At 43.3% G+C, this 25,433-nt stretch overlaps 1 protein-coding gene across 3 annotated transcripts in view; it reads left to right on the forward strand.

Moving 5' to 3' along the window:
* PCSK5 (proprotein convertase subtilisin/kexin type 5) overlaps nt 1-25,433 on the forward strand; it is a 453,468-nt gene that overhangs the window by 331,342 nt on the left and 96,693 nt on the right. For all 3 annotated transcript variants that reach the window (XM_021065005.1, XM_021064998.1, XM_021065011.1), the window contains exons 21-22: nt 18,057-18,159; nt 24,935-25,071. In XM_021065005.1, the coding sequence (XP_020920664.1) occupies nt 18,057-18,159; nt 24,935-25,071 (240 nt within the window). The remainder of the gene's footprint in view (nt 1-18,056; nt 18,160-24,934; nt 25,072-25,433) is intronic.

The raw sequence follows: 25,433 nt of genomic DNA on the forward strand, positions 1-25,433 counted from the left end.
TGACGCAGTGGAAACAAATCCAACTAATATCCACGAGGATGTGGGTTTGATCTCTGGCCTCACTCAGTGGGTTAAGGACTCGGCGTTGCTGTGAGCTGTGGTGTAGGTCACAAACGTGGCTCGGCTCCCACATTGATGTGGCTGTGGTATAGGCCAACAACTGTAGCTCGGATTCAGCCCCTAGCCTGGGAATTTCCATATGCTGCAGGTGCAGTCCTGAAAAGCAAGCAAGCAAACAAACAAAAACCAAATTGAGTGTAGTTCCTTGTTGGTTATCTATTTTACGTATAGTAGTATATGTATGTGTTAGCCCCAAACTCCTAATTTATTCTTCTTTGTATTCCTAACTCTAAACGAGTCAATTTCTTTCCTTACCATAATGTTCTGACTACTTTATCACTTGGCAGGTAGCAGTCCAGGAAAGTGGCTGAAGCTTAGTCCAGTAGGGAAACTCTAGAAAATGGTATAGATCACAGGCCTCAGAGTTATCTCACCAGAAGGACAGTGGCGCCATGGTCTCTATACACCAAATCCCCTGAGTTGGTTGACGAAAACTCCCAAGTTAGTTCCCTGGTTCTCCTTGCTCACCATGTGTGACTGACAGAACAGCCTTCTGAAACACTAGAGAAAGCCTCCTACTAATACAAGCAGATACCACTCCCAGATGCTGGTTTCTGCACATTGATGTGGGCACAGTACATGAACCAAAAAAGTCTGCAGTGGTTCATGTGGAAAGCATCAGGGGGTAAAGCTGGAAATGAAGGCAAGGAGCAAAATTTGAAGGCTCATGTATATCCTTCTTTGGAGCTTTATTCCTTATGGAGGGAGCAGCACTGGGAGATTTTAAGTAGGAAGGTAGTATAAATTTTTTTTTTTTTTTTGTCTTTTTGCTATTTCTTGGGCCGCTCCCATGGCATATGGAGGTTCCCAGACTAGCTGTTGAATCGGCCTACGCTAGAACCACAGCAACACGGGATCCGAGCCACGTCTGCAACCTACACCACAGCTCATGGCAACACCAGGTCGTTAACCCACTAAGCAAGGGCAGGGATTGAACCCGCAACCTCATGGTTCCTAGTTGGATTCGTTAACCACTGCGCCACGACGGGAACTCCAGAAGGTAATATAAAATTTTAATTTGAGAAAGAGCAGGAGTTAGGTGGGTAGAGTGGACATAACAGGAGTTAGGTGGGTAGAGAAGATAATGAGACAAGAGACTAATTAGGAAGTTAAGTCTACTACATGGGTTAGGAGAGGTTGGGCTGGAAGTGGTGTGCTGGAGGTGGAATGGAGGATTGTGAGGGATCAATTGTTGGGAGAGGCGGGGATGAGAAAAATTCCCCATGCTGGCTCTCCTGGGTGTAGAGTGCTGGCACCCACCCACATAGTGAGTAGAGGAGGACCTCAGTCCTGGAGTGAGAGGATAAGTCTTGTTGGACATGGTGGGTTGGAGATAACTGTTAAGAGTCCAGGTATAGGAGTGGCTCAGTGGTTAACAAATCCGACTAAAAACCATGAGGTTGTAGGTTCGATCCCTGTTCTCGCTCAGTGGGTTAAGGATCCGGCCTTGCCATGAGCTGTGGTGTAGGTCGAAGATGTGGCTCAGATCCCGCGTTGCTATAGCTCTGGGGTAGGCCGGGGGCTACAGCTCCGATTTGACCCATAGCCTGGGAACTTCCATATGCCATGGGTGCGGCCCTAAAAAAAGGACAAAAAGACAAAAAAAAAAAAAAAAAAAAAAGAGAGTCCAGGTATAAAGTCTAGTGGAAAATGGATATAGCATTATTGAACTCAGGAGACAAATCTAGACTGAAAAGAGCTATTTAGGAATCTCCATTTTATAGAAAATACTTGAAAACAAGGAAGCAGAAGAAATTCTGGGAGAAATAACTAGAACTTTACCCTGTGAGATGAATTAGCTGAACACTATTACCAACAAACTTCTGGTACCAAGTCCTCAGCCAACCTAGAGAGAGCATGGCTTCTATCACCACTGGATATTGCTTTGCCTTTATTTCTCTCCACAACTTTCCCCAATGATTGTTTTTTGCCCTGAGCTTAGTGGAATATGGAGAGGGAACAGAACAATTGTGTGGTTTGGGTCAAGCTGTGTAAACTCTCATTCTTAGTTTCTTTATCTGTAAGAAGGGTATCTCCCAGGTGGAGGTCAGCTTGCCTAAGAGTCAACTGAAGAAACTTTCTAGAGAGATTCAGACTTTTCAAGGTGCTTTCTCTCCTGAACACAAGAAATATCAAACTCATGCTTGCACTTAGCCTGGTTGGTCCAAGGACACCCCTCACTGCAACTTCTGTGAGCACTGCCTCTGCTAGCACGACTTTAACCTGCTAATGCCAGTTCATCATTTACCTAAGACTCATTACTGATAGAAAACAATCTCTTAGAATGGGCACAAAATCCAAGTGAGCAGCTGAAATCACTGTGATAGCATCCCTTTATAACAACTGACCCTACTTCTGCCTGGGTTTTACATTTGAGTGTCTACAGATGTTTGACTTTTCTGCCAGACAGCCATCCTAGCCAAGAACAGGATGGCCCCTCCACAGGAATGTGTAGGTGATGACATTTCTTTCACCATCTTGGCATCTAAACATGACACTCTATCTGGTAACAATGCATTGAGCTCCTGATTGTTTATGGCATGGCTCTCAGCAGAATGGGTTGTGAACGCCTGCACTATATTTTACTCCATCAACTCTTGTTATATGTGTGTCAGAGAGAGAACACAGCCGCCCGATGTTGAACAGACCCAAAAAACAGCCACTGTCAAAATCCTGCCTGGGGCATCTGTATAAATACACAGAGCTATGCCAGGAGTTGTATATTTTCAAAACATCTGCCAAATCATCCCAACCAGCTTCCCTCACATTCTCAGGCCCTATCTTTGCTACCATCATTTCTTTAATCCTTCAAGTTCAAGTCCATGGATTTGACTCCTTGTTCTCTATTCATCTCCTGTCTTCAGGTGTAATTTTTTAGCAATAATTACAGTAATCAAATTTATTCACTACTTATGACATACCAAATAGACTTTGTGCTGAGTGCTTGTAAAGTACTTTATCAAATGTAGCTGTTAGAACAACTTTCCTAAGTAGGACTCTTTTTTTTCCAGTTTGCAGCTATGGAAATGAGGGTTAGAGATGTAGCCCCAAAGCACACAGCTAGAAAGTGGTACAGTTGGAATTTGGACCCAGCTGTCTCGGTCACAAAACTATACACTACTCCCTCCTGTGCAATCATCTTACCTACCCCTCCTTTATAGGCCTTTTTAAAGTTTCCAAAACATAGTCACAAGGCCTATCATTTGATCCTACAAATAGACCAGAGAAAGCAGACAGGACATGTTTTATCCCCACTGTCACAAATCTAACTAAAACTCAGCATTTATCTGACTTTCTCAAAGCCACCTGTGCCTGAGGCTGGGACTCAGATCTTCAGACTCTTTTCACTATTCTCATAAATAACATGCTTTCTTTTCCCACAGAAAGCCATTCCTTCTTTTGAAAAGACCCATGTATGAAATTTACCAAGAGGCCATATTGGCCTACTAACTAAAAAGACATTTCTGAAAGAGTTTTTCAAAAACGGTGGTAATGAGTTCTCTGTCCCTTTTAGTTTTCATTCAAACACTGGGCAGTCACTGCAATAGAAACCACTGAGACAGTCAAGCCTGATCCCTGGGGTAAGGGGAGCAGCAAGAGCAGATGAGCTCTGAGACCCATCTTTCCCTGAAAACCTAGGACTCTGTTTTCTCGAACCATCCAATCATCATGATGTGGGTTCCCATAGCCCCGCTCCCTCACTCCTGGCTTTCTGAAGCCATCTCTTAGCTGATTTCCCAGCCCATACTCCCCCTCAATTCATCCAGTCTCCCTTGACGAGGCTGATCTTCCACCAAAGTCATGCTCATCAGTGACATCCCTCCTAAATCTTCCATGGCTCGCTTTGGCCAACCACACCCATCTGACACATCTCTGTCTGATGTTTCATGGTTACAGCCTCTATCCAAACTCAGTTGCCTGAGTCACAGAGATACCATGCTTAGTCAAGCCCCCAATCCTTTGCTTTCTGTGTTTCCCTCTCCTAAAACAGGCTCTACTTTCCTTGTTGTTCATCTAGCCACATACATTTTTTTTCAGGCACAAGCCAATCTTATTTCCATACAATAAACAAAACTGTAATAAATTTCTCCAAAAAAAAAAAAAAAAAAAACCCACAAAACAAGTCTAGGAAAAATGTTCTCATGCAGCAAAGCCAAGAGGACCCAAAACCAAAAAGAGATGGCCCTGTCCTCAGGGATGAGTGCCATGAGAACCAGCTGTCTTGAACAACCATTAGATTTTGAACCCTTGATTCTGCATTGGCTAAAGTTCTTGGTATTTTGTGTGAGCTGAGGGTAGATATTAAGCCTTCTTCCCAAACAGCCCCCAGAGAATGTTAGGCAAGCCATAGCACAGGTCACATGACTGAGATGTCTAGGATTACAGATTTTGAACTTATCCCCATATATATCCACCCCCCACACACACACACAATTATTTGAATTTCCATTGTAGTTGAAGGGGCATGTGACATTTGCAGTCTGCCAGGCCGGCTCTAAATCCGATCTCCACTATCTTCTGGGAAAAGGAACGCTGCAGAGTTTGGAATCTGACCTCTGCCTTTTAAGTCCCAGCTCAGCCACCAGCTGGGTAACTGTAATAGGTCACTTAATATCTCATTGCCTCAACTTTCTCAGAAGAAAAATGAGGATGATCAAGGCAGCTGTCCACAGAGCCTTCCTTCCCCTACGGGGTTATTATTACAAGGATTGAGTGAAAATGTGAAAAGGAGTCAGGAAGATTCCTAGCATATGGTCATCAGTGACTAAGTGTTAGCTATTTAGATTATCACTTATTCAGTGATGTTGCACAGATTACTTATGTTTCTTGAGCTTTCGTTTCCTCATCTTTAAAATGAGAGCAGTGTTTACCTCCATAAGCAGGCTCTGAGAACTAAGTGTAAAAGCATTGAGAAAGCACCCAGCTAGCCCAGAAAAGGTCCCCTTATCTCAGTCCCAGGGCCTGGACTTCTAATCCCCAAACTACACACACTATCTTTCTCCTGCCTCTGCCCCCATTAGCTGTCGCGCACACCCATCATGTCTGCTGCTGTATTAAGTGCTTGTTTCTATACCACAGAAAATGTTGGCCTCCCACGTTATGTATCTTTAGGAAATGACAACCTGAATTACAGTAGACGATTGCATAAGCAAAATACCATTCAAGTTCCCCAAGCCCACAGGCAGCTTTTCCACAGCCGATCCCTACCCTTTTGGCAAACTGTGAACAGCAGACAGAGCAATTGGCCTTCCCCTCTCTGGGGAGGGCCTGGTGCCTCAGGCACATCACTCCGTGTAAAATCTGGTTAAGATGAATATCAAGAAGAGCCTCGAAAGGAAAAAGGAGTCAAGGCAGGTCAGACAGCCACCAGAGGGAGTTTGGGAAGGGGAGGAGGGTCTGACTCACCAGCCCTGCCTGTGGGGATCACAGCGAGCTTCCAGGGAGCACCAGGCTTCCAGAGTCCTGGATGCCGAGCCAACCCCACCTCCCTGCCTGGTGGCTGCAGACCTAAGCCAGGGGCTGGTCTCTGAAAGTCCAGGACCCCCTAAAATGGGGCCTGTTCCCTAGAAACAATGCTCAAGAGCTGCTCTGCTGCCGGGACAGTGAGCTCACTAGTACAGGAAGATGCAGTGGCCTGTGGGGAGGTACTGAGGGTCTGCTTGGGGGGTGCTTAGCTATGAAGCATAGAGGTCAGGCCCAGGAAGAGGACTTCAAACTCACCTCAAACACTGATTGGCTATGTTCCGACCAAGTGGGTGATTCTTCCAGAGAAACAGAATTGCTCTCAAGGCTCCTATAGACCTCCTAGAGCTAGATCTATTTCCAGTGAATGCAAAGGGGTTTTGAAAGGACCTCTCCTGTCCTCTACAAGACCTCTCTGAACAACTGGTTTGGATAGGCAAGTTCTCAGGCCTATGTGGTGGAGGATGCAGAAGCTTCAAGTTCACTGTCAGAACCAGGCTCTCTAGGGTGTGGGGGCTGGGGGTTGGGGTGGAGGTACCTCAAGGAGCTATCAAGGCACTTGGGTACAAGGGAAGATGAGAGCACCCTGAGTCACGCCATCTGGAATGTTCTGATGGGGCAAGAATTCTCTCATGATATTATTAATGTCTAAGGAACATTCCGTGGGTTAATACAGAGGTTGTACAAATTAACTCACGACCAATTTCTGACCACTGTGTTAAGAGCTGAATGAAGCTCAGCTAAAGTCACAGTTATTCCTAAGATTTCTCCATAAGGCAACAAGAGAGAAACTATTGGGCAATTGAGAACAGCTGATCAGCATTTCTGTCAAATATGGACTTGGAGTACACACAATTTCTTTGTGACAGTTCAGAATTGTTGATTTAAGGTGGAGAGTGAAAGGGCAGAGGGATGCCATTTTCCTGAGTAGAACTAACTACACTTTGGTGCCAAACAGGACCATGCCTGTTGTGTTGTTCAAATAAAAAGGTTAATAAAAAGTGGAGTCCATCCTTCTAAGTGGTCCCTGAACAGGGACAAAGGAAATCTTTTCTAGATATTTTTATTTACCTTGATTTTTTTTTTTTTTTTTTTAACGGCTGAACCTGTGGCACATGGAAGTTCCCAGGCTAGGGGTCGAATCAGAGCTACAGCTTCTGGCCTACACCACAGCCACAGCAACACCTGATCCCAGCCACATCTGCGACCTATACCACAGCTCAGGGCCACACCAGAACCTTAACCCACTGAGTGAGGCCAGGGGGTGAACCCTCAGCCTCACAGAGACAACACCGGGACCTTAACCTGCTGAGCCACAACAGGAACTCCCTACCATGCATTTCTAAGTCCACTTCAATATAAGAAAGGACCATACATAGAAAGAGAACAGGGAATTACAAAGTTTGAGGCAATTAACATATTTGATAAAGCTAAAGATTACAGAAAATTTTTTGAAGCCACTTAGGCAATAAGAAATAAGTTGAAGTTTGAGTTCTCTAAAGGTCCTTTTACTCTTTTGTGCTGCTGATACCAAGGACCTGCTTGTGATCCCTGGAGTACCAACAGCTAACATTTACAAAGCACTTGCTGTATGATAGTATTAGGATCTTTCAAAGTACATTTTATGCGTTCAGAGGTTTAATCCTTCCGGCAATTTTATGACGTAGCTGTGGCTATTTCCATTTTACAGATGGGTTGAGGCCCAGTGATGTTACATCACATGGGCAGGTTTACACAGCTAGCCCAAGAGTACCCTGGGATTCACATCTAGGACATCTGGCTCCAGATACACATACTTCACCTGGGTCCTGCCTTTCTCATCTCTGAGTGGTGAAGAGGACAAGTCCTGACAATGCATCCCAGGACTCAGTGGGAACAAACAGAACCTTGAGGTGGGGGAGGGGCAAGTGTTCTATGGTGGGGCTGGATGAGGTTCCAATCCAGGATCCCATGCTGTGGATAGTGTCTAAACTCTAATGAGATATAAGCCATGAGGAAGGAGGCTGGTAGGCATATAAACAAATATCTTTCTCTGACACCCGGGAATACTGAGGCCTCTTACCTCACAACACTAACTACCCCCCCTCTCCCGCCATACACAGAAAGCACACACACTCACAACGTACAACACTGCCTGCAATTCCATTGTCACCTGCTTGTGTGTGCCACCCTCACTCAGACAGAGAGAAAACTCTGCAATTTGTCTTGATACCAGCCAAGTAAGGAAGTGGAGTCCACTCCAGACCACTTACCTAATAAAGAAACAGGAAGTCTCAGTGTAGCACCTACTTCACAAAGGGGCCCAGAATTCCACGCTCTGAACCTGCCCTGGTGAAACCCTTGTTAGAAGAAGTCTTGTGGTCCTTCCCAAACTTTCACCTCAGCAGCCCGAGAAGGGCCCAAGCATGGCTCCGGAATCTTCTACAGCCAAGCTCAGGAAAAGCTGCCTTTGTTCCGGGAGAGGGAGGCCGTCTTCAAGGGGCTGCTAATTGCATATGTAGATTACCTTGCCTGGGTTGCCCCTGGCACCTGAATTGCTTTGAGAGGTCATTGCTTTCTGTCTACAGGATCATTAATTCAAGTTGCCTCACTGCCACTGACAAATGCAGCCAATACATTCTTCAAGTCCCCTTAGGGATGGTAGAAAAGGCACAGTTTGGGATCCAGTCCGACCAAGTCTTGAGTTATGGTCAGAGAGTTAACATTTCGATGCTTAAATTCCTTATTCGGTCAAATGAAACTGAAAACCCTTACCCTGCCTTATTAATTTGAGGCTTAATGAGGTTACACATTCAAAGTACCTGATAACGACAACCAAAATACTGCCATCCACTACACTAGGTGCTTTTAGGTCAATTGACCCCCACCACATTCTGGGAAAAAGAAAATATTACCTTCACAGAAGAGGAATGTCAGGGAAGTATGTGATTTGATTAATGTCAGGCAGCTGGAGAAGGAAGCCAAAATCAGCCCCATGTGAGGATGACCCCCAAATTGTGGCTTTACCCAAAGCAGTGCCTCTTGGTTCCTTGCTTTATTTCCACACTCGAGGTTTTTTTTACAAGCATAATTTGGTCACTCTCAATAAAACATAGCAGTCTGACTCATCAAGTGCTTCCCCAGTCACTAAGGGACTGAGGTATGCTGGATGCCACCCTCCATTTAGACCTGTCACTAGACAAACCTAAAGATCTTTGAGAAGGCAGCATCCACTGCCCCTGGATGGGGAGCGTTAATGATGACCCAATGAAAGACTAAATTGTCATCTACCAGCTCGGGTGCAGATGGAGCCCTAGGCCTTGGAAGCCAACTTCTTTCTCTTTCCAGGAGCTCCTCTTTCTCTTAATTAGCAATTAGGCTGTAACATTTCAGCACCAGCAGGCAGGGCTTGGGGACAGACTAAGGGAGGGAGAGGAAAGGCAAAAACAGCACTTTGGATATGTTGATGCAGAGCAAAAGAGGGAGGGTAATTTGAGGATATTCCCTCTCATAGACACTGGAGTGGGGGAAGGAACAGGGTGGTGCCTTGAAGGGTTTAACAAGGGTTTTTTTGTTTTTTGTTTTTTTTCTGTTTGTTCATTTTCTTTTTATATTAAAAAAATCTCATTTGAGGTATTTAAGAAACAATATTTTATAGGTCAAATTTTAAAATAATGAGATTATTATAAAGTTAAAAAAAATGTGTTTGGCAGTTCCCAGGACATGTGGAAGTTCCTGGGCCAGGGATCAAACCTGAGCCACAGCAGTACCCCAGATCACAGCAGTGACAATACCAAGTCCTTAACCACTAGGCCACTAGGGAACTCCTTAAATTTTTATTATAATTTTTGAAGATTACTTTCCATTTACAGTTATTACAAGATATTGGCTATATTTCCTTGTGTTGTACAATAATCCTGAGCCTATTTTATACTCAGTAGTTTGTAGCTCCCACTCTCCCACCCCTATACTGACCCTCTCCCCACCCCCACTGGTAACCACTAGTTCGTTCTCTATAATCTGTTAGTCTGCTTATTTTTTGCTATGTTCAGTAATTTATTTTTTATTCCATGCATAAGCGGTACTATACAGTATTTGTCTTTCCCTGACTTATGTTACTTAGCATAATGCCCTCCAGGTCCACTCTTGTTACTGCAAATGGCAAAATTTCATTTTTTATGGCTGAGAAGTATTCCATGGTATTTATGTACCACATCTTCTTTATCCTTTCATCTGCTGATGGACACTTAGGTTACTTCCATATCTTGGCAACTGTAAATCTTGGCAATTCTAAACATTGGGGTGCAGATCTTTTTGAATTAGCGTTTTAGGGAGTTTTTGGCATACGTACCCAGGAGTGAAATTGCTGGGTCAAATGCAATTCTATTTTTAATTTTTTGAGAAACCTCCATACTGTTTTTAACAGTGGCTGCACCAATTTACGTGAAAAAGAAGCCAGTTTTAAAAGTAGATATTTAGAGAGGCTCTTTGGGTCCCCACAGCAATGAAAGTAGATGATAAGTCTCATCCTTGTGCCGGAGTTCAGGAATACTACCGTCACGGAAACATTTTAATAGTATTAAGCTTCTTGGGAAGGACTTTGAGTTTTAATTGATTCATAGGCTAGGACCCTTGTTCAGTTCAAAAGTGTCAGGAAGGCTCTGTGGGCCACACTCCTGATAGTTCCACCTGCCATCTTTATCACCTCCCAAGTGAAAGGAAATGACAGAGACCTTGAGGATTGAGAGCACCCATGCTTTCCCACTGGTTTACAGAAAGTTCTTGTCTACAACCCACCCTTTCAGGTTCACTCACTTTCTCCCAAGTGAAACCTGCCTCAGGTAATCAGCCATGTTTTCTGAAACGTAAAGAAGTTATTCTCTCACATTAAGGTCACGTAGTTCTGGCACTGGGGAATGAACCCCTCACATCCCCTCACCATGAATGCATCACAGTCTGCACAATTTCCATGAGTGGTCCCTCTGCAACACAGATGGTAGAGACGATGGGAGATAAAAATCTTACCTCTGAGAAGGAGAGGGATCGAGTGCCCAAGAGAATCTGTAGCAAGTCTAGGCTCAGGAAGAGGAGGAAGAGTAGAGAGCCTACTATTTAGACTGTCAGGACACTTTGCACGTCTCCTATGGGTGAGAAAAGTATTTCCACTCATTGTACCTTGCTTATGGGAAAGTGTCTGTGGTTTCCCTATCCACAGATTCAAGAAAAGGTTTTGTAAAGTTGTTTTGTTTAACTGCAGATAAAAATCACATCCACGCTTTTTGTCTTATGTCTGATCTTAGAGCCAATTTGTGGAGTGTCTTTAACTTTAGCATCCTTAAGCTAGGACTTAGAGTGACTTATCATGAACATAGAGGCAATGCAAAATCCTCTTAATTGGAACCAATCCATCTATACTAGATTTTCATATAAATTGAGAGACCAGAGAGTAGCTACTATAATTCTGGTTGTAAGCTATTTATGAGGAGGCAGGTTATTTTGGTTTTTGGCAGCAGTTAAGAAGTATAGAGAATCCCCAAGCAGAGCACTGACCAATTATTTTATTCATTCAAAAAATTTTCGGAGTCCTCATTGTGACTCAATGGTAATGAACCCGACTAGTATCTGTGAGGACACAGGTTCAATCCCTGGCCCTGCTCAGTGGGTTAAGGATCCAACGTTTCTGTGAGCTGTGGTGTAACTTATAGACATGGCCGAGATCCTGCATTGTTGTGGCTGTGGCATAGGCCAACAGCTATGGCTCTGATTTGGCCCCTAGTCTGGGAACTTCTGTATGCCTTGGGTATGGCTCTAAAAAGACCAAACAGCAAACAAAAAATTGGCGGGATTCCTCTTAAAAGGTTCTAGCCTAGTGGACAGGATATGCTGCTTGTAAAAATCACAATTTGATAAGCAGAATTGCCTTTTAATAAATGGTGGCCATTTTTTAGCAGAGAAAATAAATTTGGAAGGTATTTTCGATCTTTGAGTAAATCTGCTGAGCGCAATATGCCTGCTCAAAGTGCATTTGTTTACAGAGTGAATTCCTTTTTGATACCCTTACCTCACCAAGTTGTTTAGAGGAGGCATGTACTCAGTTCTTTATTTTTATAAACAGCAAAGCTACTTGGAATTCCAAAGGGGGAAATGTACTGGTACCAGAGAAATACTGCAGAATGAGCATGGTCTCAGACTCAACACACCTGGGTCACAACCCAACACTATCACTTACCTAGTGGAATGAATTTATATGAAATTTTTCATCTCTCTGAGCCTCAGTTTCTAACTTATAAAAGGGGCTGTTATTTGTAACATGTTAGATGTCAGTGAGTAGGAGTTTGTGTGACTGCTACATTGCCGCTCTATTCGGGTGTGTTGACTTCTCTTTTTTTAGCCACCTGACTGTGGCTAGGGCCCAAACAACAGTGAAACTAAAAGACCCAACTCAATTCCTTGCTCTTTAGACAACATGCAGGCTGAGGGAAATGAAGCATTTGCAAGTGTGTCGAATCTACTTTTTACGATCCATCATTTTTGCAGGAGTGCCAACCCAGGGGGGTGCCAGAGTAGTATTTCAGAGCATCTGCACAACCATGTAGAATAACACTAGTGCCTGAGAATGAAAAAGCAATGGGACCAGGAAGTCTCATCAATCAGAAAAGCCCTTGGGGGAAGAAAAGGAGAAACTGCTGAGAGGATGAGGTAGAGAAGAAGTAGCCCCCAGACACCTCCAGACTATGCAACAGAATTCTCCTGCAAGCTGCTTGATGTTCACTTGGCCTTTGTAAATCCTCAGGAAAAGGAAAAATACAGTGTCCCATTTGCCACATATCTCCACTCTCACACGCTTTATCCACTTATTCGTTTATCTCCATTATCCCAGGATATCTTCCAAGCCTCAATTTAACAAACTGGCTCTCCAAGAAGGTTGGTGCTCTTTGAACCCACCCCAAAGGCAGATAATCCTGCGTTTTTTAGTTAAAATTAAGTATTACCCTGCTAAGGAAAAAAAATCATTGTGTAGATGTGTGTGTGTGAAAATGTGCACAACAGAAAATTTACCATTTTAACCATTATTAGTGTACATTTCTACAGCATTAATTACAATCATATTGTAGTATGACCTTCACCATTGTCCATCTCCAGAACTTTTTCATCTTCCCCAACTAAAACTCTGTACCTGTTAAGATTAGAACTTCCCATTTACCTCTTACCCCAGCTCCTGGCAACCTCCAGTTTACTTTCTGTCCCTCTGAATTTGTCTATTCTAGGTACCTCGTATAAATGGAATCAAATAATATTTGTCCTTTTGTGACTGGTTTATTTCACTTAACCTATGTCTTCAAGGTTTATCCATGTTATAGCGTGTATCAGAATTTCCTTACTTCTTAAGGCTGCATAACTGTGTAGACTTTTAAGTGAAGATATTGCTGTCTCAGTTGATGGCCTCATATTTTGAGCCTTGCTATAAAATTTCACACTTAACGAGGCCTTAAAAACTGAATTATTTCATTAGCATATAACTTGTTGAAAGTGTTACTGAGCATTTATGGTAGCTGGTGGAAAGTAATAAATATGTGGATTTCTTTTCATGAAAACTGTCTTTACACAGCAGTATCTTAAGTTGGAAACTAGTTATTGGCCTCCTGGCAAAGAGATGGTAGTATTTGCTTAGCACTTTCGACTATGGAGACATTCAGGAAAGTCACATTTTGTCGTTCCTGGCATCTGAGTGATAAGGCACATACACACAGAGGTCTACAGATAGTTTAGCACCCCAGGTTGCTCACTGGAATAACCAGATCCAAAACCAAATCGCTGATTTCTCATCCAAGGTCCCTCCTATCTTCTCTTACTAACCACCCTTGCTAAAATGTTGTTTTGAACCCACATCATAATCTACTTATGTGTTTATTCATTTACTTAGTTTATATGTTTATTTGCTGAAATATTACAGCAAATTTGGCTCTGATCAAAAAATAAATACTTTTTTCTTTTTTGAAATATTTCTAACAGAAATATAGCATTTCTGTTAGAGACATGAAGCTCTTTTGACCTCACAAGCCTAAAAAAATATTGTATGTGAGTCTCAACCTTGTTTATTAGGATGTAGTTAATGTTTACCTATTCTGGACGGTTTCATAAAGTTTATAACTTAGACTTGTTGACACAAACACATTCTGCAATGTCATTAAGAAGTGGAACAGGCAAACTAAACCACTTACTTGTAAATTTTTAAATTTACAAATATAAACTTAAAGCTGTGTCTTTAACTGCTGAGGCAACATTTCTCCCCATAAGACTCTACTTTCTTGGTGTCCTTTGAACCAGTATAGGATGAGATGGGAAGGGAACTAAAAGGGGGAATGAAAAGTTTTTGATCACAGGAGAAAGCTAATTTGGACATGATAATAATGGATGGAAACACCAGAAGAAAGAGCTTGTAGGATGAGGTAGAGAACAAAATATTGACCCCTGAGGTCTATGCTAAAAGATATTTTTCCTAAGAATCTTGTGTATCACGCCTGTCATAAACATTCAGCTTCATTGTGCAATAAAGACAGATGACAAGAATTTGCTGCTCCAACAATCACAAGAAAAAAAAAAAAATGCAACTTGACTACGTCCTTGGAATCCAGTTTCTTTGGTTTCAAATGCGCACTGGAAAACTTGTGCCTGCAAGGGCTGGGGGCAGTTGTTTATGTAACTAATTGGACGTCTACATAAATATGAAAACCAGGGCAGGTCCCTCTATTCTCATCTGTACTAAAGCCAGAGCTTGCTCTCAAGTTCAGAGGCGTGCAGACTGGAGAGCGATTCACGTTTAGCTGTCCTATGCTGACTATTACATAAGCTTTGGGGTTCTGAGATTTTTCTCCATTTTGTTTCCAAACTGTAGGAGAAAAACAAATGTTTTGAGTCACTTTAACAGAGAAGAAAAATGCTTGGGAAGGTTTTAGGTTGGGGAGAACTTTTGTAGATTGGAGGATGGTGGGGCATGTGAAGAAAAGATTGAAGACAAAGACTGGTGGAGAAATAGAATAGAAGTTAGATGGAGAGTTGACAATGGCCAGGAAAAGAGACTAACTTCCTCAGAGATAGGAGGCAAGTGAACAGTCAAGGAGAAGACAGAGAGAAAGGGGTAAAAAACGGGTGGGACTGGGGTCTTGGGAAGGTTGGTCTAGCTCAAATGAGGAATGTAAGAGGGAACCAGAGAGATGAATGAAGGATGACCAAACAGCCCAGGACACCACCTGGTTGAGCTAGACTCATGATGGAGCATAAGAAGGTTGTATTTGAAGCATAAGAAGGCTGCACCTTAAGAAGGTTGGAGCATAAGAAGGTTGTATTTGAAGAGTGTACTTGAAATCTCAGAGTTGAGGCAATTCCAAGTGATATTGTATCTAAGCCGGTTCTGTTTGAGTACCCACATAGGCTCTTAGAGTTGAAGAGATCAAGGAAGTACAAGGCCAAGCTGTCAGTGCCACCCACTGGCTTATGGAAGCCAAAGAGAAGGCAAATCAGATACAGAGGAGAATTTTAAATATTCACAGGACTATCTGAATAACCCTGGCTTGACCTAGCCATGCATCATCTGTAATTACAAAGGAGACTTTGGGTGTAGATATGGGATAACTCCCAGAACCATCTAAGTGGCATTCAATTTAGCAGAGCAAGGTATATTTAGTTTAAAATCCTACCCTAGCATTGGCTCTAACACATAATGGAGATTAAGGTGGATGGCTATTAGGAGCTGGGAGAACCAAACCTCTGTTTCATCCAGTAAGGCATGGATGCCAAGGCAAAGCAAGGCTCTTTACCTCTAGGTCTAGCAGGGTGCAGCATATGCCTTTGCTCTTTAATCTAGACTACCCAAGACACATGACCAGCATTTGGATTGTAACTTTATTTATAATTCATTCTACTCAGAAATCTTTAAGAACCCATAAACATAGTGTTTTGAATTTGTACATCTCTGAATCTCACCTGGTACCTGGCACAAAAATATTCAAAAAGTATCCATGAGTTTGTCATAGACTTGGAGAATAGACTTGTGGTTGCCAAGGGAGAGGGGGAGGGAGTGGGATGGACTGAGAGTCTGGCGTTAATAGATGCAAACTATTTCATTTGGAGTGGATAAACAATGAGATCCTGTGTATAGCACAGTAAACTATATCTAGTTACTTGTGATGGACCATGATGGAGGATAATGTGAGATAAAGCATGTATGTACATATATGTATGTATGTGTGACTGTGTCACTTTGCTGTATAGCAGAAATTGACAGATTGTTGTAAATAAACTATAATAGAAAAAAATTTAAATCTTAAAAAAAAGTATCCATGGAATGAAGAAATGAATGAATGAATCATTGAATGAATGAGCTGTGCTCTCTATGAGCTTACATTACTCTAGAACACACTTTTTTGGATTTAAGGGCCTCTGCGACCCACCCCCATTCCTGTTTCACTTAGCGCATATCTTTTGAAAGTAACAGAGCTGTCATCCAACTCTGTAAACACAAATCATTTTCATCGACAATGTAGGTAAGATCTTCTTCTTCCTACCTGGTCTGCCCTGGATCCTCTGCTCTTTATCTCTTGGATGCCTGAACAGATAAACACACTGCACAACTGGTTGTGCCTCCCACAATAGAGGTGGAAGGAATTTCAGCAAGGGCAATAATTAAGAGCCAGAATGGGAGAGCCTGAATAAATAAAAAGCAGGCTCCAGAAATATAATGCCTGTATTGTGTGAGAAGGTCCCATCTTGAAATCACTATTCCTACTAGACAGAAGTCCCAGGTTTTTTCTGCCTCAAGACTGCTGAATACCAAGAATGCAACTAGTCTACTTTAATACCTTACAGAGGCAGAGGTTGCCAACACCAGAGTGTCTGGCTTGATGAGATGAACATGGGCTAGATTTCCGTCTTCACCTGACCATTTGGGCAGGCACCTTGTGCAGTGAACAACCTGCACAATTGCATTTTTATTCCTTTCTGGTTCCTTACTCTTTAGGGCCTAGGATCTGGGAGGCACTCCTGAACTGGGAACCACAGTCCCATTCTAAAAGTTATATATCAGATTTCTGGTCCACACTGTAACTTGGCAACAATTAGAAGACAGAGAAGAACAAAGTCCAAGATGTGCAGGGGGTGCCACTGCTAGATGCTTGTAATGCTCCAAGTATGTCCTTTTCTCTATTAGTTAAAAAAAAACTAATAGACTAACTCTATGTGAAAGGCTTTTTCTGCTTGTAAGGGCAAATGCTAGCTGTCTCTTCACTTTCACTTTTGTGGTTTAGTGCTTGCAAGTAGAAGATGGATGTAGGTAAGGTTTACCTTAACCAAATGTGCTAGCTCAGTCAAACTATGGGAAAAGGCAGAGGGGTGCACTTTCCTCCACTCATTACCAGTCAAGTCCAAGTTTCCAGGGCTTTTTTCAAGGCAACTATAATAAATCAGACAGGGAATCTTGGGGTTTCAGTAAGACCACTTGATTAAACCATGAGCGAGTCTTGCTCCCTCACTCTTCTGGCTGGATCTCAGATGGACAATGTCCAAACATGATTACAGGGCTGCGAAAGTTGGGAGTGAAGAAGGTGGCAAGTGAACATTGTGACTCTATTCAAATCTGAAAGTCTATTTTCTAGGTGTGATCAGTTTCCAACTCATACAGAGTGGCTCTTTAGATGAAATAGAAGATGATTTTTTTTTAAGACAATGGCAGGAGAGGATGAGTGTAGTGTGAATAGAAGGTTGGATTTAATGCGTAGAGACCCACCATTGGGTTATCACCTCCAATGAAACTGGCCTCTCTCCACCATCTTTGCCATGGGAGAAATTTCTTAAATGGCCACAAGTTTGTGAGGCTGAACTTGCTCTGTGGCAGATAGAAAGGCTTCATGTGTCTCTTGCCTTGGGAAAGATAAACTTCCTAATTAAACAAAGGATTCTCTGGCTACCTCCTTATGGTTACTCTTTTCAGGTCAAGATGCAGCTCATATCTGGTCAGCTGAGATTCAATTTCCATTCTTGACTAGTGACCACAGTTCCTGCCCTGGAGGGGTGGGACAAGAGCTGGGTGGGTCCTGCCTGTGGCTTGACTTGAACCAAGATTATAACTGGGGTGTCTGTGGGCCAGGAGCCTGCAGCATTTAACAGGAAAGTCAGTAGGAGCTCAGTAAAGGGGTCCTGTGGGATGCCTCCCCTCAGTCTCTCCCTGTTTGTAAAATCTGTAACACATGTTGACTGGATCCAAGATTAAGTCCTTTCCTCATCATTTTTTGAGGTTCCAACTTCTGGGGCCCTTGTGATAAGAGCAGTTGTTACAAGGTCAGGATTCAGGACTGGCTGCCGAAGTCATTCAAAGTCTCATTTCTGAGTTGTCCCCATTGCTTTTACGCAGCACAGAGACATCTGACTGCTCTCAGACAGATAGCCCAGGCAGCACTGCTATTTAGAGATGAGATAAATAACCAGATTTTGTTCCTTAGGAGAGTACATTGATGAGCATGGCCGCTGCCAGATCTGTGAAGCTTCATGTGCCAAGTGCCAGGGGCCAACCCAGGATGACTGCACTGGCTGTCCTGTCACAAGGTGAGTGACCTTTCTCAGTATCCCCTCGGGTTGGGAGCTCAGTAGACACAGGATGGAGAAAGCAAGTGCTTACCACTTAGAGGCATCCCTTGAGCCTACAGGAAAAAGAATCAAACGTCTTCTGTGGTCTGGTCACAACCTACCTCTGCAGCATCCTCGCCCCCATGGTGCCCCATAACCACTGCAAGAATCCATTTCCTGGATGCTAGAGGGGCCTTCTTATCAGTGAAGGCATTAGGAGCTTTGATACCTAGAATTTCATAACTTTCTGCACAGCCATCCCTCAACCATCATCATCATCTGCTGATAAAATATCTACTCATATTTCTAGAGTCAGTTCAAGGGTGAGCTGTTCTGTGAAAGCATTTTTTTATCTCTTTCCAGTAAAATTAACCTCACCCTCTTTGTGTTCCCCTGTGCTCTCTATAAACTTCCCTAAGTGCATCTGTGACATTTTAAGACATTGATTTACAAATACATCTCTTCATTAGACTTGAAATACTCATTTTTGTATTTCTATTACCTATCACAGTGCTAAGAAAATAGTAGGCATTCAATCAATGTTTGATTACTAAATGAATGAGGAAATAGCAAGTATCCAAATGGGATGAACATCTTTGCCAATACACTGAGAATTTCTTTTCTTTTTTTTTTTTTTTTTTGTCTTTTTGCCATTTCTTGGGCCGCTCCCACAGCATATGGAGGTTCCCAGGCTAGGGGTATAACAGAGCTGTAGCTGCCAGCCTATGCCAGAGCCACAGCAATGCAGGATCCGAGCCATGTCTGCAACCTACACCACAGCTCACGGCAACGCCAGATCATTAACCCACTGAGCAAGCGCAGGGATCGAACCTGCAACCTCATGGTTCCTAGTTGGATTCGTTAACCACTGCACCACTATGGGAACTCCATGCACTGAGAATTTCTAATGAAGAGAGTTGGGAGCCCACTGTATTTTCAGCCAACACTCCTGTGATTCTAGCATTTAATGTCTGTTGGCCTCATCAATTGCTCTGCTAAATGTATGGGAAGCAGGGTCTCTCCCAAGACCAGTATAATCTGCTCCAGTGCCAAGAATCTCTAGGATAGAGGTTCCCTCAGCCTTGCGGCACAGTCATTTGTCTAATTCTTTCTCAGTGATCTAATATCCTGCGCAGGAACTGTGATGTATTTGTCTCTTTATTCCACCCACAGTGGTCAACACATAGTAATGATTCAACAAATGTATCTGCACTTAATATCATGAGCTTGGCTCTCCAAATATCTTCCTCAGAGAGAGAAGAAAAGGAAGGAAGGAAAGAAAGAAGGAAGAAGGAAAGAGAAAAAAAGAAAGAAGGGATGGAAGAAAGGGGGAAGAAGACACAAAAGTCTTAGTAAGAATTCCTTCCCGCATTGCTGTGGCTCTGGCGTAAGCTGGTGGCTACAGCTCCGATTCAACCCCTAGCCGGGGAATCTCCATATGCCGTGGGAATGGCCCAAGACATGGCAAAAAGACAGAAAAAAAAAAAAGAATTCTTAATGCTAACTGGGATAACATTTTCTAAGTGTCTCTTTAAGACACCCATACTTCTTAAATTTGCTTTAAGTCAGCTTCAAGGCATACTATTAGATACAGACAGCATTTCAAAAATGGGTCCTGTTTCTCCTCTAACTCCTCAAGCTATCAACAATCAAGTCCCATTGCATGTTTGGATGTCTTTGAACCAAGGGAACTTTTTAGCATTTGTTTCAAAAACAGCTACCATCATCCAGAGTACATGGCAGAAATCATGATTCCCAGAAGTGAGAAAAATCCAAATACCATCAATGGCCATTTAAAAAAATCTACACTTGTTGGTAAAATAAGATCAGAGGTACAACTCCTGGGCCATTTGGGTAGTTTGGCTTTAGCAGCCCAAACTTTAGCTTTGGAAGACAGAAAAATATGTGCATAGGTCTTGAACCAGTGTTTCCTCCTGGAAATCTTATTCCCCAGGGACAATTTTCTTCTCATATCCCTGAGCACTCCATTCCTTTCCCCATTTCTCTTCCTTGATATCAGTTACTTGCAAATATGCTCATGAAAGGGCATCATATCAAGGCAATGAACAGGATGACTTTTCTTATCTGAATTTTCCAGGAAAGGGGTTGAGAAGATGAAGACAAAGAAAGATGGTGTTACTGTGTTAGTTGTTCTTGAAAGGGAAGCAAAGTATTTTCCTTAAGTACTTTCCAACGTACTTCCTTGAGTGGAATCAGGTCTGTTCAAGACAACATTGAGCACTTGCTTTATGCCCAACTTTGAGTTAGGTGCCAGGTCCATGGGATTCTTCTACCTGATTCAGGAGGTCAAAGTCAAGGACTAGTGAAGCACTCAAGGATCAGAACACTGGGGTGGCTTGAACACCCTATGCCCGAAACAAAACCTGTAGTCATAGAAGTGAGGATGTAAGATAGAAACTGCAGCTGGAGAGGCTATAGACACTCCAGAACCATCCAAGAAGGAAGCTGAGGAAGCATGCGGCTGCAGAAGGAATACCCCAGTCTCTCTTCCCAACCTCAGAGCTCGGGCTGGCTGTCCCTATCTGCAAAGAACTGGATGCCAATGGTTAAAATGACCTACAAGTGGGCAGAGTGAGCTTAGAGATGCAGTCTCTACAGGCACCTCCAGAGTACAGCAGGGCAGAGAAAGGCAGAAAATGGATCTGGGGCAGGGGTGAGGGATGAGAGGAGGCAAACAAATAAATAGAACTCTTGGTATCTCTGAGCTTCTTCCCACTCTTAAGCTTTTGGGTAACCCTAGTCCTGCCATAATTAAGTCACCCCTGAAGGAGTTTTTACCTGGAAGAGCAATGTTAACATTTACCTAGAGGGTTTCTTCAAAACAGTGTGAGAGGGAAGGAAATCAGTGGGGCTAGAGATGAAATAAGACTGGCCATATGGTGATAATTGTTGAAGCCAAGTGATGTGTGCCCAGGGGGGTTCTGCTATGTCTTGTTTGTTTTATGTATGTTCAGTTTTTTCCATAATAAAATGACTTAATAAAATTTAAAAATAATTTAACTCTGAAGTCATTTTACAGAAAATCAAACTTCAAAAAGCCCTCTCTTCATCTTCTAATTTTCCCTTCACATTTCTTCTTCTTCTTTTTTTTTTTTTTTTTTTTTTTTTTTTTTTGTCTTTTTAGGGCTGCACCTAGTTCATACGGAAGTTCCCAGGACTAGGGGTCGAATTGGAGCGTCATCTGCCGCCCTATACCACAGTCGCAGCAACGTGGGATCCAAGCCACATTTGTAACCTACACCGCAGCTCATGGCAATGTGGGATCCTTAACCCACTGAGCAAGGCCAGGGATTGAATCTGCATCCTTGGGGACACTATGTCAGGTTCTTAACCTGCTAAGCCACAATGGGAACTCCTTTCTCTTTATATTTCTATAGACCTTTGAGTTTATTTAGCTCCTTAAAGGTGATTAAAAACTTTGCAGTTCCTATCGTGGCTCAGCAGTTAGCGAACCCGACTAGCATCCATGAGGACGAAGGTTGGATCTCTGACCTCACTCAGTGGGTAAAGGATCTGGCGCTGCTATGAGCTGTGGTGTTGGTTGCAGACACGGCTTGGATCTGGCGTTGTTGTGGCTCTGGCATAGGCCAGTGGCTACAACCTGGATTTGACGCCTAGCCTGGGAACCTCCTAGCAGATTTGACCCTAAAAGACAAATAAATAAATAAAAGAATAAAAAAGTAAAAACTCGGGGGAAGCAAGTACCATTTTTCTGCCACTGCTCTTTACCATACAGCTCTGTGATGCTGTGGTCCTCACTGCCTAAGCTAATTTCCCAGTCCAGTCCTGAAGGAGTTACGGAGTCTAAGAACTAATCAAAAGCATGTAAAACTTTTCTGACCCACTCTCAAATGTTTTATTTGATCTGTTTCAAGAATTCAGGGGAAAAAAAAAAAGAGCTCTTGCTGGATTTCATTCCGTTACATTCAAGTACCAAGAAATTACAGTAACTGCCCTTGTGATGGCTTTACTTAGGCTAAACCAATAAGCAGCACAGAGGACTAGATAACGCTGACCTTACTCTTCTGTAACATCATACACGCACGCGCGCACACACACGCACACCCTGGGGGTTCTGGAAAATGCCTATGTTGAGAGCTTCACGTCTGCTCAGCTCTTTGGCACTTGGTTTTACCACTTTCTTCCTTCCCAGGAACGGGACCTGGAATGGTTCACTGCCTGTGAAAAGGCGAAGAGCATGCCTGACTTGGGAAAAGAAGGGCTTCCCCTACAGAGATGAGCTTCCCTGAGTGTCTCTGAAGTCCACACACTGGATGACTGGGGGTCCCAGAGATGGCTTGTGTTAGCTTTAAAGAAAATTGTCATTCAGCCCCATGGGCTCCAGAGCAAGATATCCATTCTCCTCCACTAGGGGAGATGTGGTGCTGTCAGTGGAAATCGGTGCCACTTGAAATGGGACTTCTCTTTAAATTCTTTAATAATTTTTCTTGAGGGGGATGGGGGGGTGCAAGAGATGATGTAATTCAGTGCCTTGACTCAAGTACAACTATTTTACCTATCATTTGATCTTTACAAAAATTGGATATGTCACCTGCCCTTTCCTCAGGGTAGAGGTGGAGGGAGGTGCTTTAAAGCTCAATTATGTGCTTGTTACTTTGTTAAAATCAAGCTCTCAAGTCGGAAAGTAAGTCCTTCCCCACCTAAACATGGCAGCACTGCACCGGCTGCCTCACCCCCGCTCCCTCCCAATTTTCCGAATGGTTTTAAATGGCCCCCACCATTGAGAGCATGTCACCTATCCGAAGAGAAACAACTGCCCCCTAACAAACCTGTCATCTCTTTCGATAAAATGATGACACACTACTTTCCATCTCTTCCTCAACTTAATTTAGCAAAAACAGGAGCCTTCACAAATAAACAAATCTCATCTCCTCCTTTTAGCAGAGAATAGAGTAGTTCCCTTGCTTAAAACCCCTGGAAATCTCTTACCCAGTTTTTCTAAAAGGAAGGGTTTTATTTGGTTCCTGTTTTGTTTTGTTTTTTATTCAACTAGCCACATCCAAATTATTCCTTGACAAATCTCCTAGCTCAGAAACCAGAGCCAGGGTGGGGCCAGGATCTTCCCAGCTGGCATTATTGCCATCGGCTCAAAGTCTGGCCTGGAAGCACAGCCTTCTCTTTAACAGGCTGTGGTGCAGGAGATCTGTTTTGACTTGGGCAACCAGATGTGTGCATGTCTGTCTGAGGCTGGGACTTCACACTCTGCAGTGGGCCAAGAGGACTGCGCTGGGGACAGTGACCAGAACCTGAAGGGCTGAGGATCGAAGAATGAGGTGGCCATCTTGTGTAATTGGCCTTCATCTCATTCTGTTTCCAAACAGATGCGGATAACACAGACTTTCAGGGTGCAGGAAGGAGCTGGAAGTTTGCAAGCAACACACTATTCAGGGTGCCTTGCCCCCATCCCAATTTCATCCAAACTGGGGACTGAAATGCCGGTCCTCTGCTGAGGGCTGATTCAGGCAAGACAATGCTACCCCAGGAAGGAGTTGCTGGAGGCCTACACCTAGCCTTCTGTGTGGTATCCAGCCTGGGTGGAGAGAGGTGGTGGAGAGAAAAGGAAACCTTAGTTCTATTTATAGGCCCTTGGCTCTCCCAGGCCTGGATGCTGGCGTCCCACCCTCCAGTGGCACATGTGTGCTATTGCTCAGTTACCCTCACAAGGGACAGGATTATTGCCCTAAGGAAGCTCTCTGAGACTCCAGTTCAGCACCGCCTGTATGTCTTAGGTCGGAAACATTCAGCAAGTTCCCTAGTTACCCGGATTATCACTGAGAAGTTCTCAAACCAGCATTCAGGAACTTCTCAAAAATACAGATGCTTGGCTCTCTCCCCTCAAGACCTACTGAATCAGATGCTCAGGGGGTGGAGCTCCCTGACTCACCTCATCTATCCACATTACCTATCTGACTCTTGTGTGTATTTTTTTCTGGGCAAAATTCTTGGAGACAGTTTTGCTCAGTCACATTTGCCCTCAGGATTACTTTGCAAGGGAAAGAAGAAGCAAAACTTTGAAAATATTAGCCATGACTTTATGATATACATTGTATGTGTGTCAAACCACAGGTTTTAGAAGCCCACATGCTAGTTTATCTGCAGTGCCCTTGGAGGTGACTGTAAATATGGTGAGAAAACAGAGAATATGGTACCCTCCACATCAGAAAACATTTAGAAAAATGACACTCAAAATCAGAGTTCATTGATTACTTGCCATATGCATAGGTCAAGTTTATAAGTAGCACCTAAACTACAGGATGGTCCATCTTTGAGGGCCCTTGGAGCTGACATTTCCATTGCAAAGTGTGGGCGTGATGATAAGCAAAGAAAGAATATTTTCTCCAATATCTCTGGATTCAAAGATGCTTTTAGAGTCCTGAAAGTTCAAAGACCTCCATCTGAGTGTGGGCTGGGTTTGGTTGGAGCCTACAATATGGGTTTAATCCCCGAGGCACTGATTAATTTGTTTAAAGTCAGTATCAGGATTACATCCTCAGCCAGTTCCTGGCATGCCTGCTGTTGGGTCCAAATCTTTGGCCAAGAATGGGTACGTGACTAATACTCCCCATGTTCTAAGATGATCAGTCCCAGGCATCACCCTTGTTTCTGGAACAATGAAACCAAGTCTGTACAGCGAAACACAAACACCACATGTTCTAAAACTTACCATCCCATAAAGCCACACTTAAAACTCTAAATGTCTGCTTTCCTCTAGGATTTTGGATGATGGCCATTGCGTTTTGAACTGTCCCTCGGGCAAATTTGCATTGAAGAACCGATGCCATCTATGCCACTCTACCTGCCGAGAATGCCAAGGAGACGAGCCTTCCAACTGCACCTCCTGTGGAGTAGGTGAGGGAGCCTGGTTGCTCGCATCTTCTTCCTGTTCAAACTGTTCTCCCATGGGACATTAGTTGATTTGACTCAGAAGATGCACCTCTGGGGATAAGGGGGTGTGATTAGACCCTATTCATTAACGAGCACGGACAACGTTGAAGTCCCTACTTGTTGTCAGGACACAAGTTCACATTGTTGGAGACACAGAGTCACTGCCCTTGAGGAGATGAGAGGGAAGCTAAAAGATGTCTTTCCAGAGAAGGAGAAATAAAGGGCATGCAAACAGGATGTGAGACATGAGATAGACAGTAAAGCTAAGATTCCCTGAGGTGAAAGTGAAAAGCTTGGAAATGAAGGCAGACACACCCGGTCTTTAA

The sequence above is a fragment of the Sus scrofa genome, chromosome 1, assembly GCF_000003025.6.
Source record: "Sus scrofa isolate TJ Tabasco breed Duroc chromosome 1, Sscrofa11.1, whole genome shotgun sequence".
NCBI classification, from domain to species: Eukaryota; Metazoa; Chordata; class Mammalia; order Artiodactyla; family Suidae; genus Sus; species Sus scrofa.